Source organism: Plasmodium fragile (assembly GCF_000956335.1).
Source record: "Plasmodium fragile strain nilgiri unplaced genomic scaffold supercont1.25, whole genome shotgun sequence".
Taxonomy (NCBI): domain Eukaryota; phylum Apicomplexa; class Aconoidasida; order Haemosporida; family Plasmodiidae; genus Plasmodium; species Plasmodium fragile.
This window is the reverse complement of record NW_012192605.1, coordinates 279,085-299,619: the sequence shown is the minus strand read 5'-3', so window position 1 is coordinate 299,619 and position 20,535 is coordinate 279,085. Positions and strand designations below refer to the sequence as shown.

The 20,535-nt window shown below is 39.4% G+C and overlaps 3 protein-coding genes across 3 annotated transcripts; 1 reads left to right on the top strand and 2 right to left on the bottom strand.

Annotated features, from left to right (window-relative positions):
• Positions 1 to 1,118: 1,118 nt before the first annotated feature.
• On the bottom strand, positions 1,119 to 7,436 carry AK88_02581 (uncharacterized protein; the record flags this gene model as incomplete). The annotated part of the gene is made up of 1 exon (XM_012480206.1): positions 1,119 to 7,436. One exon carries the CDS (start codon positions 7,434 to 7,436, stop codon positions 1,119 to 1,121), a length of 6,318 nt encoding a protein of 2,105 aa, XP_012335629.1.
• A 2,727-nt stretch (positions 7,437 to 10,163) lies between these two features.
• AK88_02580 (uncharacterized protein) lies at positions 10,164 to 11,798 on the bottom strand (the record flags this gene model as incomplete). The annotated part of the gene is made up of 1 exon (XM_012480205.1): positions 10,164 to 11,798. The coding sequence occupies one exon, from the start codon at positions 11,796 to 11,798 to the stop codon at positions 10,164 to 10,166; it is 1,635 nt and encodes a 544-aa protein (XP_012335628.1).
• A 2,377-nt stretch (positions 11,799 to 14,175) lies between these two features.
• Positions 14,176 to 16,881, top strand: AK88_02579 (uncharacterized protein; the record flags this gene model as incomplete). Its single annotated transcript, XM_012480204.1, has 1 exon — positions 14,176 to 16,881. One exon carries the CDS (start codon positions 14,176 to 14,178, stop codon positions 16,879 to 16,881), a length of 2,706 nt encoding a protein of 901 aa, XP_012335627.1.
• Positions 16,882 to 20,535: the final 3,654 nt, after the last annotated feature.

Below are 20,535 nucleotides of genomic sequence, written 5' to 3'. Positions count from 1 at the left end.
ATATTTTTTATGCGCATTACAGGAAAAAAAAAAAAAAAAAAAAAAAAAAAAAAAAAAAACACCATACAAAAATGCCTCCTTCAGAATAAATAGCAAGCAAAGCGAACGCAAATGCGGCTACAATTGTTTTTGCAATTTTGCATAAAACAGTATTGTACATTTTTGTTAGGCAATTGGCTTAAATTCCTTTTATATATATATATTTATATATGTTTATAAATATTTTTCTCATGTTAACTAGGGAAATTGTACGCTGTGCGCAAAAAGGGGTTAAAAAAAATTAAGCAGCATTGGCTAGCTATATAAATCAAAATACATGTCATAATTTTCCGTGATTTCCTAACCTGCGAGGTCGATTCTTTCTTCCTTAACAAAATTTCCATCACCAGCGTGAATGAATGATTGGGTAAGGGCGTATTCAATGCGGGAACATATTTTCCCCATTGCCTATCGCTTCCATGCTACTTTAGCAGTTTCATACATATGGCCAATTCATCTGAACTTGCATTACAACGATAACCAAGTGGTGGGGAAAGAAATTTGCGTCTCGCTGAGTGAAGGGGTCACATTCATTTGTGATTTTTCCATTTAGCACCTCTATCGCGTGTGGTGGTCACTGTGGTAATAAGTATGTGAACATGGATGAACATATGTTTAATATTACCTAAGATGGCAGCAACGGGTGTTATGAAAAATGCGCAGTAAATCTCTACGCTTATTTTGTGACAGTATACGGAAGAACACCATAAAAAAAAAAAAAAAAAAAAGAAAAAGGTCACGGGACACAGGGACAAATTGGACGGATAAGGGATAAATTAAAAATGCGGTACTTCAAAAAGAGCATTGAATTTGACAAAATGGTCAGCATACGGAGTAGGTGTACCAGATGAGCTAACTAGGGCACAACGCTCCATTGGTGTACATTTAGCCCATTTTATACGCCTTAAAAAAGAATATATAAATACAATGACAAATTTAGGACATTATTTCACATGCATGTACCCTGAACGGATAAATGTACACATCATGCAAATTAGCTAAACGGATTGGTTTAAAGAAGTCGATGTAGCATTCGCGTTACATAATGAATAATTCTTTTCCGCTTCACAAAGTGAGCACTAGGGACAATAAAGGGTGTCGATGTTTTTAATGGTTTTTTTCATGATACGAATAAGAGATGTTATTCCGAGGAGGAACCCTTCATCCTTTTGATTATTATTCAAACGAGCATGAGCAAAATCGATTATGTACACATTGGCGCTTTTTAAAATTTTGTAGTTTAATTTTGTCTGTAGGTATATGTCCCTTTCTTCCAACGTTAGAGAGTCTTCAAATATTTTCTGCATTTTTTCCCTAAAGTTGAAAATATCTTCGTGGTTTTCCTTCTCCGTCTTGTTGCTTTTGTCCTGATGTATGTCTAGTGAGTGGTTGGTTCTGTTCAAATGAGTTAGTTCTATCACCTCGCTAGTTGGTTTTGCTGCCACCTCGGCCCTCCCCTCACCATCGCTCTTATTCTTGGAGGGATCCGAATCAAACACAAATAACAAGCTAGTCCCGTAGAAGGCAAATAATTGCTGAGATTCAAAGAAAGCTTTCATGTGTTCTAAGACGAGAAGCAGCTTCTTTAACAGCATTTTGGAAAGGTGTACATTATCACATGCTAAGAAATACGACATGAACGCATCACCAAAATCATCATCATTTTTTATCGAATGAGCATCCTCCTTTGATATGAAAAAGGGTTCTTCTCTTTTTTTGTTCCAACCTATTAGGCTTGTTAAATGGAATCCGTGGGACAGGCAGGATCTGCTCTTGGCCTTTTCAATTTTTTTCTGTATAGAATCTTCATCGCAGTCATCACCATATAACCTAATCCCCATTTTTACATCCATCACACATGGGTGTCTCATGGTACTTAATACATTGGCTAAACAAATAGCAGTTTTGTTTTTTTCACTTTCTAAAAGTGCTTCACTTTGTGTTATTCTGTGTGGTTTGACTCTCACATTGTCATTTCGTTCCTGCTCCATCACATTTTTCTCCTTGTCATTCTCCTCAACCAAAGAGTTACTTTCGCTTCTAAGGTCGACATTTTGGTCTGTACCATTTTCATCAGAATTTAGCGTAATGATGCTATTATTTGAGCTCCCCTTTGAATTATTATCATCGTGATTACTTTCGCTTTTCTCCTTCTCGTCTGATTCACTATCTATGGTTTGTTCTTTCGAATAGTAGTTCTCTTCTGTTGCATCGTTCTCGCCACTACTGTCGCTATCTTCCTTTACCATGTACACCTCTTCAACGCTTTCGGGATCCTCTTCCTGGTAACCCAGTTGATACAACTGTGTTTTTTTTAAAAAGGAATGATAACAAGGGACGGTAAACTTGAGTAACTCCTTGGCGTGCCTTTTCTTCTCTTCCGCTATGTCAACGGTCAGGGAGACGCCCTCGACGGTCACTTTATCTTCGAGGAAGGAAGCATAATCCGCCATCGTACCCGAAATGCAGATTTCTTTCCCACAGCATAGATACAGCCACGCATAGAAGTAGGCTTCTAATTCAGAACAAAGTTTAATTATGCGCGTAATTTTCTTATGTGCAGGTAGCACCCATTGATTTCTGTGTCCACTACCATAGAAGAATATGAATCCCTTTTTTCGCTGGGTATACATAGTGAAGGAGTTCTGCAGCTGGTTTTGGCAGTACTTCAAATTTGTTAGATCGAAGCCAAGGTGGTTGTCGTGATGGTTACTCTGGTGTGGAGGACTCTGGGAGAGAACCAAATTGGGAGCTGCTCTCCCTCCGTTTCCAGTCATCGCAGCAGCCCCTTCTTCCCTACTACTGTTATCCTCGATGTGTATTATGTCATCATCATCAGGCATATTGGTGAGATCCCATACTTCCATTCCCTTAAACTCTTGGTTGTTACCACTAAGAATGGAAAACCTTTGCCTCTGTTTCTGCTCCTGCTTCTGCTGCTTCTTCCTTTTTTCCGTCTTAGGCGAAGGTTGAGATGTGGTACGTGAACTACTCGTATTGCCATGTTTAGTTATTTTCAATTTTAATTCATTCAGTAGGATACCTTTTCTTTTGCCGCTCTTGCTACTGTCGGAGCTGTCAAAATCAAAATCGTCATTCGACATGTACAGATCGCTATGGGACAAGTTCGAAATGGTGGTGGACGACAAAGAGTATTGCTTCTTGTACGTTTGGTTGTATCTGTTCAATTGTTCTATTTTTTTCCTCATGTAGGAATTCATGATTCCATCGTCGTCCTCGTCATATGGATCGTCTTCCGGGTTTCCACCATCCCCCCCATCGAACTCATCCTGATAATGACCTTCTCCATAATGGGAGAAAATACCTCCGTCATGGCGAAAATAATCTGCTGGGCTGTCCACCTTTTTGAATATAGTAATTTTTCTTTCAAGACTTAATTTTTTACTTTCTAATCCTTTTTTTTTTAAAAAAGAATTATACGGTGGAAGCTTAATATTAAGGTGAAATGGATCCCCCTTGAGAATGCAGAGAAAATATTTTATTACTTTGTACGTGGAGTAGTGCAACATGCCTGTTGTGATTAGTTCCTTCTTCTTGGATGTCATGTTACCAGTGTATGTCTTCCCTTGCACGTGTTTGAAATGCTTATTTGACGTTTTGTAATAATCTGAGTAACATTTGAACTTGTAAAAATTAACATGGTCATTATTGTTGTGCATATTATTGATGATAGATCCATGCTTTAGTTGTATCCAATTTTGCATTTTTTTAAATGCGGAGTCTTCCGAGGGGGTCAACTCTTCTTTGTATGTTGATGACACATTGCGTTCACTAATTTGAACACCCTCCTGCAGAGCTTCTTTCCTTGGGAGAACTCCATTAGGGGATGTAGCACTAGATAAGTCACCCCCCTTTGTAATCATTCCCCCATCAGTGGATGGCTTCCCGATCGATTGGTAGTTGTGCTTGTGGGGGTACTCTTGCATTTTATTTTTGTTCTTTTTGATTAACGCCTTGATACACGCTAGGGTGCACTTGGGAAGGTAATTCAAATTGTATCCACCTTCTAACACTAGGATAATTCTTCCTTTGCAAAAAATGTCCGCAAAATTTTTTAACTGCAAAGTCATCCACTGGTAAAAATTGTGTGTGAGGTTACACTCTCCCAGGGGGTCCATAATAGAAGCATCGAATCCACATGATATGAAAATAAATTCAGGTTGAAAATTTTCCAATATTGGAAGAAGTAGATATTTAAATACGTAATAGACATCGCAATTGTTGTACCCTTTTTCTAGAGGCACATTGATGTTGAACTTGTAACCACTTTTACTTCCCAATTCGCTTTTCGCTCCTGTGCGAGGATAAAATAAATTTTCTTCATACGACTTGAGATTTTTTTTGTCTTTGGTTCGTTTTTTTTTCCTTTCCTTTTTTTTCTTCTTTTTCGTGTCACCATCTTTGTGTGTGGCATTACTTGAAGTTCCGCTTGAAATAATACCAGTCTTTCTGGTGTTGAGTGTGGTTGATAAGGCACCCCCTGTTTTGCCCAAGAGGGGACCCAATATAGAGGCATCTTTAGTGTCCGCCTTAAAAGTTTTACTCGAACCTTTATTGATTTCTCTCTTCCTGCCTTTGCCACTCTTCCCGTTATCATCAGAACAGTTTTTTTTCTTCCCCTTTTCACCGTTGGCCATTCCACCTCCAGCAGCGGAGTTAGCGCCCTTGACAGATATATCACCTTTTTTTTTCTTTTTTTTCTTCTTCCTTTTCTTCCCATCATTCTTTTTCTTATCAAATCTGTGAATGGAAAAGCACAAGACGTCTTTGTCGCTGTAGAATATTTCTTGCGTCCCGTTGTCATGGTGCACATCCCAATCGAAAATAAATATTTTCCTTATTCCATATTTTTTAAAAATATATTTGCATGCTACACTGATGTTGTTGAATATACAAAAACCGGAGGGGCTATTTCTACTACAGTGATGACCGGGCGGTCTTATGGCAGCAAATCCACAGTTGATGTCGGTGAAGGAGTTGCTACTGGTAGTGCACTCCTTAGCGTTACACATGGAAGTTGAGTAGCTCCTAAAGTGTTTGTTAAAGTTGGGCACTTCTTCCCTAATCGAGGCGTGATTGGCGGGGTTATTCGTGGGTGGCGTCTCTTCTTCGTCAATCACGTTATCTAATTGGGTATCTACCACTGGTTGATCCGACGGTGTGGCTTTATCAGTAAAATTGGCATCTTGCTGGGGCGATACTGCCTCATCGAAGCAGGGGGTACTCTCTTTTTTGTTTAGTTCTGCAAGTGTTGAAGGTTCCTCATTTGGAGTGTTGTCCCTAGGGGGGGCCTCATCACTGGGGGCCTGCTTATAGCTGTAACAGTAGTTGGAAGTACTAACAACTTTATGAGTACCCCTTTTAACTGTGTCATTGGGGGGTTGTTTATACTTGGTGCTACCGCCAATGCTGCTAACAGCAGCACCACGGCCAACCCCGCCGCTATTGTAGCTACTGGCGATGTCGTTCAGCTCGGACCGACTCATGACGTAAAGGTTGCTCTCCGACTTGGAGCGCTTAAAATGACTGTTGTGATTAATTCTGTTTCTCAGAAAGCTTCTAACCCCGTTTGGTGGAATGTTCTTGAAAAAGCTATAATTGTAGCGAAAGGATTTCTTAAAATCAATATACTTAAACTTTTCATTCTTATTGGACAAAATGACATCACAAAGATTTAGGAGTCCCCCAACGGCTCTCTTCGAAACTGTGCCCGTGTAGGACGTATAGTATGTATCGTGTTTGTCAAAGGGATATATAACATGCTTCTTGTTGTATTTTAATTTTCTCTTTAGAGAGTAAAATATATTATTTATATGACTACTGGTGTGGCATTCTTTAATTTCTTCATATAAAGCTTCCCTACATTTTATTTGAACCATTTTATTTATTACGTTTTTTTCTTTCAGGGATTTTATAATGCATTTTATTCTGTCAGGACTTTCCACATGATTTTCATCAAAGTGTAAATTTTGACACATGTACTCTTCATCACACACAAAACCTATGCAGTCATATTCGACATTGTTACTACCACTTTTGGAAGATGAGAAAATTTTCCCATTTCTTAGATGACCCAGTCGTTGGTCCTTATAATTACTGACTGAATATTTGTACAAATCGTTTACGTTCTTTTTTTTTTGCGCCTTGTTTGTGTTACCATATGTGTGGTAATTGTTTTTTTTGAGAAGCATATTTTTGTGTGTCTCGGGTGGGTAGTGTTCGTCCAGTGCGCTGTCTGCGTGGGAGTTGGGGCCTCCGTCAGATCTGCCTACAACTGCACCTCGCCCAGCACCGCCCGAAGTAGGGAACTTAACGTTAGTAGAGAAGCGAGCAGAGGGGCGAAGAGAGAAACTAGCCAGTGCACCCCGCTCGGATATCTCCCAATTGCTGTCCGCCTCCCCCCCAGCGTCTAAATCGGCAGTGCCGTCATATTCAATATAAAAACTGTTATTCAATTGTTCCATCGAATTGCCCTTCTTTTTGAGGGACAGAAAAATTTTGTCAAGTGTGTATTTGTTTGCCGTGAATTCCCCTTCGTTGCTGCCGCTAGTGGATGATAATTTCCCCGTCCTAAGGAGTCTTTTCTTCCTAACAGAAGAACCCTTTTGCAATTTATTCCTCCTTTTTGAGGCATTCTTATTGATCATATTTTTCCGTATACCTAACCCTTGCTTGGAGTTTATAAATCCCCTTTCTTCACTTGACTGCTTTTTTTTTTTCCTATCCCCTTGGTTAATATCATTTTTGCTTCTTCTCTTCCGCTTATCATTTCCCCCCCCTTCATAGTGTCTATTGGTCAAAATTTTCTTGGCCTCCCGGTTCTTTCTGCGAGGGCTTCCACTCTCTTCTTCAGACTTCGTCCCTTTATAACTGCTGCTTAGGATGCCATTTTGGTTACTGCCTGTGAGGATCTCGAGTGGGAGCTCCATGGGGTGATGGCCACGAGCGAGGTGCTCATCTGGGTAGATGTTACTCGGGGAGCGGTAGCCCCCGATTCGGTTACTGCTCATGTGATTACTGCTCACATTTCTGGCACTGGTCAAGGGGGATGTTCCCCCATATCTGGTGCTCCTGGTTCTGCTACTCCTCCTATGGGAACTAGCCAAATCACCATTCCCCAGGGTCCCCTCATCGACGGCTCCACTAAGATCAACCATAAACGCATCGTCCCCCCCCACCTGCTGTACACCCTCAGCTACGTTATTGGACTCCCTCAAATATAAACTAATGTCATTTATGTTGTCGAATTTCTCTATGATGAAATTATTAAAGTAGGCCGCCTTGTTGGGGAGATCTAAATGCGCGATTGTGTCGTGCTTTAATGGTGTCTTCTTATTGTCATTTTTACTTTGAGTATTTATAATCCCGTTTTTCATATTTAGCAGCCGGGTTTGTATGTGGAGTTTCTAGCAAGGGGGGGGAGTTCGGTTACCTTGATGTGCTCATATATATGAATTTATACATACGTGTGTATGTAGGCCCGTATACGTGCACAGGTATGTGGCGGGCAGTGGTGATTGGAGAAGCGTCTTTTCACGTACATCCGTGCAAACATATTATATATGTGTGTGTACAGACGCTCATCTATTGGATACACTTTTGTAATCATACATTACAGACACGTTTGTGTATTGTATATGGATGAGCTGTCTGAATGCACAGGGGTTAATGGCCGAATTGAACGCAGTTTAACTGGAGAGATGGTACAAATGTTTTTTTTTCTGCGTCTTTCCCGTTTCCCCTCCGCCTACACTTTGAGTCGGAGATCAGTTATATTCTACTTTGATGTACCTCTCTACCTTGGTTACTAATTTCTTCGCTCGCGTCTTCGCTTTTATTTTGTTACTTATCGTTAATATGTGCTCGTTACTTGGGGTTCGTGGGTTAGAGGTTATGGTTAGGGCTATCGCTTCGGTGCTGCTTCAAGTATAGCTTCGCTAACACTTTGGTGTTATTTTGGCTGAAAGTTTTACTATACTATTTTGGTAGTGTTTTGGGTAATATATTTTTGGTGATATTTTGCCCCCTAGGTTTACTCTCTCTTTTCATTTTCTTTTCTCGTACTTTTTTTTTTTTTTTTTTTTTCTTCTTTTTTTTTCTTTTTGGCGAAGTTCCCTTCCTAAACTTACGTTCGCTCTGTTAAAAAAATTATTCAGGAAATGTAATGTTTTAGACAAAAAAATGATGAAAATATTTTTCGAAATTATATTAAAAATTGAGGTGAGAAAGGGGTGATTTTTGAGGGTCCAAATTTGACTGTATACAAATACATACGCATAAATTAATTTTCTTCGAGCGTGTGTTCACGAGTATGCTCCACTGTGATTAGTTTGTGTAGTTACGCATACTTACGAGAGCGAATTGTTCGTCACAGCATGGGCGGGGGACGATCGGCGAAAGTGTGTTTGGGGGGAAATGAATCGCCTACATTCAAATACACTTTCATGATCGTCCCCGCTACGTGTACACAAACGCAAACATACATATGTGTACAGCGCATTATGCGTACAATTCATACGTGTAACGTATAATCCCGACTGGTACACATGCGCACTCTCATGTGCGAGGCGACACCCGGAATGCAGTGCCGCGAGATGAATATGCCCCACCCATGTTACGTGCGGGTCATACACGCACATAGGGTAGGCAATTGGCGAAGCAACAAAGCAGTGCAAGCTGCAAGGAGAAAATACTGCGAATTTGTTAAACACACTAAAAAAAATTATACACACGGAAGGGCTGCGCCAGAAGGGTAACACACAAAAGAAAAAACAGTGGTGATAAAACAGGGGCAAAAAAAGGGAAAGGGAAAAGATAAAGAACGAAAGGCGAAGCATTCATTGAAGTGTAAAATAAGAAAGTGAAAAATAGCTTCTAACTGGTCATCCACGCAATAGTACAAAAAAATCTAAAAAAGTGTGAAAAAATGAAAAGGCAAGAAGGAACGCACATGCATAGGAATATTTTGTTTCCTATTCCTTCCTCCTACCATAGAATTCTTTTCTTCAGTCCTGTCAAATACTAAAAAAGGGTAAACGTTCTTCGAATTTATTGAGTGTCATGCTTTTATGCTATGCGCGTCCATGTGTTCAAATCGTCGGCTGGCTAGTTGTCGGCTTTTCAGCTTCACAACTTCCTATACTGAGTCTTGAGCAATATTTCAAAATTGCAGCTTCACACAAGTGAGGCTTCGTAAAAATGCGATCCCACATGTTTGCATGTACCCATTGGAAAAGTAAAATCAATGTGTATAAATACCCCCCAACACAAAGGAGCAAACTTACCAATACAGAAATGACCATATTTTTTTTTGTCCTAATTGGATACTGTATCGATTCATCCCTCATCTTTGATGTGATTAAGACGAACCACACGGTGAATGCAACGATGAGCCCTTCATGTCAGCAAAGTCTATTTCGCGAGTTTTGCAACAATGAACAAAAGGGAACTTAAAATGAAATCGTGTTCTCACTAAAAGGGCATGAACAGATCGATATGTTTTTTTTTTTTTTTTAATTATATATTTTTTCGATTCTTGGACATGGTGTTATTGTCCCGCTTGAGCGGTAGACACTTCCTATTACACTTCGTACACCCGTATTGATCATTGTAGCCTGCCACACGACTTAACCAAAAATGGCTCAAAATATACGCCTTTCTTTTTGTTGTTGAATACTATGGTACAGATGAATTTAAAAAAATTTGCAACAGGCTGGCAAGTTTTTAAAAATTTTACACTTTTACATATATATATATAAAAAAAAAAAAAACAGTTAAATAGGTTAAAAACCATAAGAAGGGGTGGAGGGGAAATAAAAACATGCTTCCAAACGTTCGAATGTTTACATAGGTGTGTATACACCTAGGCGCGCGTGTTTGATAATTGTGCTTTTCGCGCTGGTCGTTTTGATGGAAGATGCACAGGTGGGCGTCTCGCCCCCCATGCCGACGTCTTTCAATCACGTGTAGATACCTACATGAGTATTTCTCCCTTTGGGGTGTCATAAAAAATAATTCAGATGCGTTCCTCCCCCGCGATGGTGCCGAAACAGCTGCAAAGTTATATCTGTAAATGCACCAGGCCGGGAGTCACCCTCCTCGGCTTAGTTATTTTCATCGTCGTGCGTGCAGTAGACGCGCAGGAGGGCCTTGAGGGGATCCTTCAAGATGACATATTTTCCATCAGGCTTCTCCGACATGATATCAACAATGTATCTCAGGATACCCCAGATATTTTCATACTTCAAGCCAATTTGTGTTGACAGATCTTTGGTCTTGTGAGATTGAATCGACAGGATATTATGATTTTCAGCATCATTAGCATTTTTCCTAGAAATGAACCCTAATTTTATATCTTCGCATCCACTAATCAAAGCTTGGCATATAAACTTTTGCAACTTGGATGTATTGTTTCTAATTTCATTAGCAAGAAGAGCCCCCTTTTGATTTTCAATTTGGGACCTCCAGTTCTTATGGCTCTTAATATCATATTCATTTAGAGCACATATGTAGACATAGGAGTTGGCAGTTCCTTTAAGTTTGGAGTGAATTTCTCCTCTGGTAATAAGAGTGCAATTTTTTTTTGAAGATCCATGAACTATAGGGGGGATAACAATTTTTCTATACCTATAAAGTACGTCAAAATTCTTGCAATTTTGGGCAGTAAAGGACGCATTATCAAACTGTTCTGCTGGCTGTTCATTTTTCAGAAGGACCTGTTTCCTAAATCGCTGATTAATTTTTATGGCTTCAAATCCAAGTGCTTGTAAACTATTAATTTTATTTTCATTGTCTTGCGTAGGAGCGTCGATAGAGTTTTCATTAACAGTTAGTAAATCCACAATGGAATCTTCATCCTTGTCAATAATAATTTTGTTTCCTTCTTTAGTTATTAATAAATGCCATGAGTATTTTGACTGTGCCGCTGACATGAGACAGGACAAAATCTGATCAGTCGAAACAACTACAATGTTAGTACTACTCATGCCATCTGCTCCTGCGGCTGCTCTGTTTTTTTTATCCTCTTCAAGAAGGATCTCCATCAAGGATTCATCATCCATAGTTTTGCACACTAAGTAATTATTGTCCTTGTTGTGATTTACAAGTCCTGGAGGATTTTTCACATTAATATTTTCAAATTTTTTATCATAGTATAATAATCTTCCTCTGAAGTAAATATCTTGCATTTGAAAATTTTCCATTTTTATTAATTTTTTTGGCAATTCGTTAAACATGATTTCACATTCGACTGTCCATACGGGGGTGGGTTCGATACTCCACTCTGTGAAGATTCTATGTCTTGCATTCATTCTAGCTGTTTTGGCTTGTTGAAGTAGTTTTTGTTTTTTCTGTTCAGCTGTTTTAATTCTACTACTGTAGAGATTATTTTCTTCTTCTTGCTTTTGTGCAAATGCTTGTGTCGTTTGTTTGTTCATAATTTTCTTCTTATTGTACATGGGTCCCTTTTGCTTCTGTCCTGCCCGTAAGTCAACTGTTTGGAATTGCATTTCGTCTTCCAATGCATTTCCTTCGTTTGAATTTTTGTTCGCATCCTTTACGTTCTTCTGATAGCTACTACTAGTGAAGTCACATATTTTTCCTATTTTTTCAAATTTCATGGATGGCTCAAATTGGTACTTTTTCAATTCCCCCATGCACTGGTTTACCAGGTCTTCATTCTTGGAGTCAGGACCCCAGGTCCTGTTGTTTGCTACTCCGATTAGTTTAAAGGCGGACATGTTTATTCTGCTGGTTCGGTTCCGCGGTTGCGTCGTTGAGCAGCTATACAGATGTGCCACTACGGAGGTACTTCTTAACCCCTCTCGTGTATTGTGCCGGTTGCTTGAAACAACAGTGTTTGTCCCTTCTGGCGTGGACTGTCGGGAAGCTCGAGTGGATTTGAAGCGTAGAATGAGGAAATGGCAGAGGCATACGCGTGCGTATTCGCGGGGCTATGCCTTCAAGTATATATGTATAAATCGTTCACATATACATGCATATGTATACGTTAACCTTTCCCCGTTCTTGTCAAACGTGTACCAAACGAAAACTCTCTTCCTATGCCACAAAAGAGGTTTAAAAAAACAAAAAAAACAAAAATCATAAAAATGGAGAACAGCTGAAAGCAAGAACGTACATATAATTAAAAATATACCTCCCGCAGCTAATTGCTATAATTTGGCATGTTGCTAAAACGGGAAGGGTACAAAATGGGGCCTTCTTCTAGCATAAAATGAGATAGGGTATGTTATCAACACGTGTACGTAAAATGTAATGAGGCAACCCTTTTGAAGGCGTTGAAGAAAAATATAGTGAATATAAACAAGAAGGATCCTTTGAAACAGAATTCACCTCATAAAATAATGTAGTAAGTCGTTTTTTTTTTTTTTTTTGTTCCACCATATATTATAGGTTCACGCGAGATGGTAAACAGAACTGTAATTTTTTTTTTTTTAACCCTCTCCCGAGTTCGTTTCCCTTCTTTAACCTTGGCGTATGCAAAAAATATGCTGCACAAATGTATGACAACCTTTTGCGTTATTTTTCTTATTTTCTCAAGTTTGCCGTGTACCGCAATGTGGGTAAAATTGAAGCACCTAAAAAGTGGGGCCACCCATAGGGCATACGCGACTGCGCATATAATTTGCTGCACTATTTTTTTTTTTCCCACAACCCATGAGCGCCTATGCACTATAAAAAAATGTGGTGAAAATGGAAAACTCCTTTTTTTTCTGCGTTACTTATGCACGTAAATACATTCCTACGGGTACTCTTATAAATTAATTTTTTTTTTTCACTTTTAACTCTTTATGGGAACATTCCCTTGCGGTGGAGTGATCTGATCATACCTTTAAGGATATATTATACGCAAAAAAAAAAAAAATAAAAATCTGTTCACATATAGACGTGGGTAATATGCCCACCGTTAGGGTTACAACTCTATGACGTCGCGCAGACTTAGCACATGGTACGTGTGCACCGTCGTCAGGCAATAAGTCCTAACTGGCTCGAATTCTTTCATTTCAGCACACATCGCTCCTCGCGCGCGTTAATCACTGCGCTAAAAGTTTTAATATTCAATCATGTTTCTTTTCCGAGGGTGTAAAAGCAACGATTTTATAATCAAATTTTTTTTGAACTAAATGGTTTTACGTTCTTCCTACATGCACGCACGTATGTGAATATGTTATATAAGCATCCCACTGTATGGAAAAAATGTCTGACACCCGTGCAGGGGCAAACGCAGGTCCGCCGTGGAAAATGAGGACGCACATTTGTTTTACAACACAGGGAACGCACGGATTGGGGGACTTTATTTGAAAAAAAAAAAAAAAAAAAAAAAAAGAGGACTTTGAAGGGAAAGGTCTCTACTTCATTTTGCGAATATTTTGTGAAAAAAACGGAAAAGAAGGAAAGGCTACAATTTTTACTTTGTTGTGACATGGAACAATTTTTTTTTTTTTTTTTTAAATAGCCCTGCAAAAATTTTGCCATTCTAGGAAAATAGTAACCCTCTTGTGTTTAGTTATTCTTTTTTTTTCCCCCCCTTTGTGGCCTCCTTCCCTCATTTTGAAGAGAAATTAATTATGCCTGCTTGTATGTAATTGCTTCTCTTTCCATTTGGGTGTGTCTGTCGGGTGCAGGGCATCGTTCGATAAGGTCTCATGTGGCTATGAGCTGGTATAGACTCCTTAATTTTTGTTCATGGAGCACACGCAGTGACAAAATGTGAGCGACATGAAATAGACACAAACGTAGTTACAATTTATGCATCATTGAAAAGTTACCTTGAAAAAACAAAACAATAGCAACTGCGGCGTAGTTAAAAAAAAAAGAAGGACATTCAGCGGGGAAGCACATGCACTTATTAACAATCTATGCTAAAGCAAAATAAATGAATGGCGCGAAGTGAATGACGCCTATTTGCTGGTGACCCCACGTTGTGTGTAACCCAATATGTTTGCGGCAGACGTATGCATAAACTAAACTCCATACGCTAGGGGGGATGAATAAGAATGTTGAGCCACTGACAGGTCTTTCCCCCCCGGTTTGAAGAAAGCACCCACTGAAGCGTCTCACACGCATACACATATATATATTTATATACGCGTCACCATGCTACATTTGCGAAACGCATTTCGAAAGGGTGGCGCCATAAAATACGTAAGCGTTGTGGGAGGCAAGCACAGAGTATGGGAGAAAGAGCTGAACAAATTTTCCCCCATAGGTGCAAACAGAAAATTACACAGTACAAATTCACCAAATGGAGAACCACCTGAAGATAACAACCGTGGTAACCTTATTATTGAAAAAAAAAAAAAAAATAATAATTTCTTCAAAAGTTTGTTTGTGGCAACCTTTTTCTGTTACACTTGCTATGAGTGTTTGCACATTATACAGGATGATGAAGTGGTGAGGGGAAAAATAAAACAGTTTGTAGGTTTGTCTAACCTTATAGAGTTAACGATAATGCCTCTCCTAATGTACTGGGATGGAGTAGCTAACAGTCTTAAAAGGTACCTACTCGTGATTGTAAAAAATGGCAATTATTATTCGCTTCTTTGGTGCCGCTCATTAAAAGGGTTTATTTCGAAGCGTGATGACAATTGTAACATGTTTGTCGGTGCGGATGAGAAGCGGGATTTGTCCGAGCCGCTATCCTCGCTGAGGGGGGAGAGCAGCGCAGATGTTGCTGGTGAGAGTCGTCATGGAGAATCAGGTACCAGTGTCACTGCTCCTACCGATCCCACCGCAATCCTCCCCGAAGACAATTTGAAGCACACCCACATTGCGGAGAAGCCGCCCTCTGAACTGCACTCACTTATCGTCCTTGATGAGGAGGTGAATGTGGCTAATATAATGCCGGACGAATGGACCCATTACGAGGACCTCCCCACAGAGGGGACGTTTAAGGAGACAGAAGATGCAACTCCAGTTATAAAAACTTCACTCAATGGCAACATAGAGGAGCATTCCTCAAGTGATGACATAAGAGTTGTTATCGATCTACTCAACACAGTAAACTCAGCCGATCGGGAAGAACAGAAAGATGTGCTTAATTTATATGATGAGGGTATGACCAACCGCTGCCCTATCAATGGGTACGACGATATGAGCACCGGGAGAACTGCCATTGGGAATACGCCCGATGGGGAAGTGACTGCTCATGGAGAAGACGAAGGCGGTAGCACGGAAGATATATTTTTAGGTGTACAAGTGGAAGAAACGGAGGGGGAGACGCATGAGCATCACAACACGAATGGATATATCTGCGCAGATGGGGAGGATGAACAGACCCATGAGCCGCTAACTAGCGAAGTGCAGGAACCGCCCCTAGACAGCAACGTCGAGGAAAGCCAAGACTTATTTCCATATCAAGTGGTGACTGTCACGAAAAAGACGCACGATGCGGAGAACAAAGAGGATTGTTACATTAATACGCAAAGGGAAAACGCGCAAACCTTGGTAGATGGGAAGGAACTATGCAGAGAAGGGCAAGAAAGGGATGGCGGCGCAGAGAAAGTAAATACGTACAAGACACATGCGTACAATTTGCTGCAACGTGATCCCCACCCCGTGCAAGAAAAACACACAACTGAGGGACGCGAATCGGGGGCAGAGACAAAGGGGAGTGATAATTGTTACGATGATGACAATCCTAACGCACCCCAGAGGAATCCCCCAAGTGACAAACACATCAAAACAGTAATAACAGAGGGGCAATCGGAGATCCCATTGAACGATAGGGATATAAAAGGCATTGTAAAAAGTGAAGTCCAAAAATTTGAAGGCCAAATTAAAGAGCTGTCGAAGGAAGAGCTACAGGACAAAATAATCACCATGTTCCTAAACGAGTTGCTAAGAAGAAAATACAAAGACATATTGATGGAGGAAGAAAAGGAAGCACTGAAGAGGGTTCTAACGGTTAAGTATAATGAAATATATTTGAAGGAAAAAAAGAAAATGAAAAAAAAATTACAAAAATGTATTAGGAAGAAATTGAAAAAGGAAGAAATGCTACTGAAGGAGAATTATGAAAATGAAAAGGAAATTTTCTCATGCTTAATGAGAAATCAAAAAAAGGAAGAGGTGAAAATAGAAAAAAATAAAATACAAGATGAATTAAACAAAGTAAGGGAAAGCTACCTCAGCAAAATAAATACCTATGCATGTGACGTTGATGCTATGAAGGACAATGACTTTAGGCAGAAAGTCATAATGGAGAAACTAGAGGCTATAAACGATATTCAAAATAAAATTGTCTATTTGCAGAACTGCATTATTCAAGATTTATCCATTGAATCTATTTTAACAGATTTGAAGAGGCACTTAAAAAAAGATCCTTTCCTGGACACCGTATTCGGTACCTTGCCGGATAATTTTTTTTCGCATATGTTCAAACCGACATGGAATAACATAGAAAAAATGAAAAAAGAATTTTACATTTTATACAAAGAAGGGGTGAAAGAAGCTTTCCTACAACATAATGAGAATTATTTGTTAAGAACAATCATAGGTAGGGTTGCTTCTTTTTTGTACTTAAATTATGAACAGAAAATGGCCATCTTTTTGCATCGGGCATTGAAGGATGATTCTGCTTTAAAGTCTAACTTGGTACATTTATCTTACGCCTTAAGCAGCATGCAACAGAACCAGTTTGTCGATGCACTGCGCTATATTGATGAGCTCACTGGCAGCTGCAAAAATACATTTGTGCCCTTCAGCGAACACGTCAAAAATGTGGTTCTGTTCAGATACTACTTGCGGCTGGCTGTGTCCAGGTTGATGCTGGTCAGCAAGACTTTGCGCCTGGCGGAGTAGGTGATCCCAATCCGGCGACCACCACACCAGGTAACCCATTTTACACACATAGCAATTTGACAATTTTGTTTACCCCGAAATGGCCATCACGCGAAAATCTATCCTGTTATGGTTCTCAACTTTCCTGGTCCCTGGATACATTGTTCCACCTATTCCTATTTTTTTTTTTTTTTTTTTTTTTTTTCCCCTCTTTACCCTTTCTGCACCTGCTGTGCCTGCTTAGACATCTCATATACAATTTGCACCTGCCCCATTTTCACCATTCATGGGAGCCAATTTCATAGTCGATTTTGCAAAGGAGTTATGAAACAGAACAGAAAGATTCCACCGCTCATTAATGTTTCATCGCAGTTTGAAAAAGTGCGCCCACCTTTGTCAGGTCGCCGCAAAAATGGCGCATTTTTTGCCCAAAGCTGTTTTTTTCACGCTGTTAGAAAAACATACTCGTAGTGATCCAGCCAAGCTCGCATACAATGTGTGCGTGCACAAATGCTGCGCAAGAACATGTGGGAGCTTCTTATTCCCCTTGTGATGAGCTACATAATGGGGCGAAATCAGTGCCGAATGGATACTACCATTTTTGCTTCTCCTCCATTATGCCCTCGAACGGAGTCCACGGACGATTGTTGAACAAAAAAAAAACGGTGACATTAAGATGGTTACTTAACGAAGAGGTTGTTCCCATCAAAACAGCAAAATGTGGTATGCTCACAAAAAAAAAAAAAAAAACAAATAATAATATGCATATAATTTCTTATGTGATCCTCATTTTTTCCCTCTGTTGTCAAGCACATCGACACGATTTCTCTAAATGGCCCAATGGGAAGCGCATGGAAAAAATGCCCGAGAGTATATCTGTTGTCGGTTCCTCTATTGTGCGAACGATTATTTTGTTATGTCATATGCTTGGAAGTGCTCTAATGGATACACTCGTAAATAAGCATACACGATTTTTTTGTAACCTCCAAGCATATGTGTGAATAAACACATTTGTTAAAAAAATATAAAAAATGGAAATTTTTATCCAAATGTGCAACCCACGTACCGACCTTGCAGTAACGCATTATTGCATTCTCCATGTCGATTTACGTGCATAGGGTATTGGAGCTCCATTTTTGCCATTCCCTTTTCGCCGCTTCTCCTTTTTTTTTTTTTTTTTTTTCGCAAATTTGTGCGATACTGTCTCTTAATGTAAAATCAAATAAAGTGGTTTTCACTGTGCAGTTGATAACAGAAAATCAGTACACGTTTTTCTTGTACGCATTTTTCCTGTGGACATAATCCCAAATTTCTCACTCGAGATTATCGAATTTGCACGCGACTGCATGCACTCTTTATATGTTGGCGACACAAATGCGGAGCTTCACAAATGTGCACAGAGGCATGTGGTAAATATAAAAATAAACAAGGGAGATCGACCAAAAAGCGTCTGCCTCATATTCCTAGACGTGGTGCGCGAACGAGTGCATTTCAAAACACATGGGTATCATCTATATAAAAAAAATAAAATATATACACAAAATAGCACATATTATATTAGTACATATATAAAAGCGCAAAAATGTATAAATGTAAGGGCATACAAACAGACTCATTCTCAATTTTGCAAATATCTCAGTGCAATAAAAAAAAAAAAAAAAAAGAGGCATATGGGGCCACTTGTTGGACGTATGCCTTAAATGGATCGGTACTGCATGCACCGAGAGTGTTGCAGCACGAATTACAGAACCATTACACATCTACTCAAATGGTTTGAGGACTGTGCAAAACGAGACGCACCCTCCCAATTCGCTAAAGTGTTAAGTTGTTGCTCGCTTTTACGACCATTGGGTTATGCTGTAATGTGGCCACAAATTGATCATTTTTTGTATGCAAAAATGTTTCGGAATATTTCTTTCATTTTTGCATGGAACGGGCACTACGCTTTGGTGGGCACAGGCAAAAAAAGGCCCATAGGTCCCTTAATGGAATGAGGAGTGTGGCCTAAAAACTTATGTAAAAAAACCCGGCATAAACAAAAACGGCGCACATATATAACGATCCGTGATGAATGCACAAGTGCATAATTATATGCGCTACCCCACCAAGGAAAAATTCGAAACGAGTGCATTGCAAAATAAATAAAAAAAAAAAAAAAAAAAACGAAATGGTTCTCGCACTTGCGTTTCCTTTTAGCTTCGACATTACACACGTGAATACACAGTTCTACATTAAAACAAAAAAAAAAAAAAAACAGTAACACATAAAATTGGAGAACAAAATTTATATGACATGTTATAAGAAGTTTTTTTTTCTTTTTGCCATTTAGCAGAATTCTTTTCGTGAGTACTTATTTTTTTTTTTTTTTGCGTTTATGTCGACTTCTTGCCTCATTTGTGCATGCACATTTTTTTTTTTTTTTTTGTCCCTACATGCGTTTGTCATAAAGAAATATTTTCACAATACACATACGCTTATATAAAGGAAATTGATCCACTATTGAGGGAGTCAAGGGGTTATAAAGAATTTAGAAGTGATAAAAAAAAAAAAAAATCATGTTGTAAAATTTCGAAAAAAATGTTGTTAAAAAAAGTGAGTGCCTCTGTGCAGCACCCTTATTGCACCTTTGTCAATGTTAGTAGAAACATATGCCAAATGGAAATATGACGAATTATCATTCTTATACATTTGTCTTGGGGTGTTTCCTAATTGTTTTTGTAGCCTTATTTCTTATCTTGCCGTTTAATCGGTTATTCCGTGTGGTGATTAGCAGGTGGAAGCATTTTGGCATATTCCCCCCATGTGCGCCGTCAAGCCCTAGAGCAATACTATGCAGAACGGTATCATGTCAGAGGATTGTCGCAGCCAGGTGCTCTTCATTTGTATTCTTATTTCTGGCACTTCAGTTGTCACTGCCGTTCGTATGTGGTAAAAGCGCTCTGTTGTTGTTGAAAGGTGAGTTACAAAAAGGGGGTTACTTCCCTAGAACAAGGCTTTCTTTCCCTTTGTACAAAGAAAATGCACAAAAGAATACACATAAACGTGGAATGGGAAACTGTTAAAGTCTTATTGAGATAGGGGTAGACGTGCAAAATGTGTCATGGTTGTTTTTTTCCCTGGAAGACCTTACACGTTGACCAATTAAACCATATTGTGATAAATATTCTTCGGCGAACTAAGTCGTCTCGAAGAGTACATATGATGACGATGGATGCAAGAACGGTTTCACAGGGATGCTTCAACATGTAAGCAAATGCAATCCCCTTTCTGTGCCTTTAAAAAATGCACATGTTTCTTAATTATAAAAATATGTAACAAGTGCTTTCAGGCGCCCAGGAGAATCGATCCATTTGTCGACAAACCGTCTTCGTGCCAGTGCCTCTAAACAAATGCGCTTAAACATACAAAAATTTCGAGCGACACGATGGCAAAATTGCACGCTACTTCAACGAACGCATTGACATGAGTCAATAATGGCAGTTCATGTGGTTTGAAGTGGTTCCACGTGGTGTGGTGTGTTTTGACGCAATTTAAAAGGACTTGGCGTGTTTTTATGTGGTTCAACCCAGTGCGACGTGTCGCCACGTGGAACGATGATGATGTTGATTGGAGCATATGCCCTTTTTGAAACAGGAAAAATACGTTGGTATTTATTTGCCTTTATTTTTAAGAGCG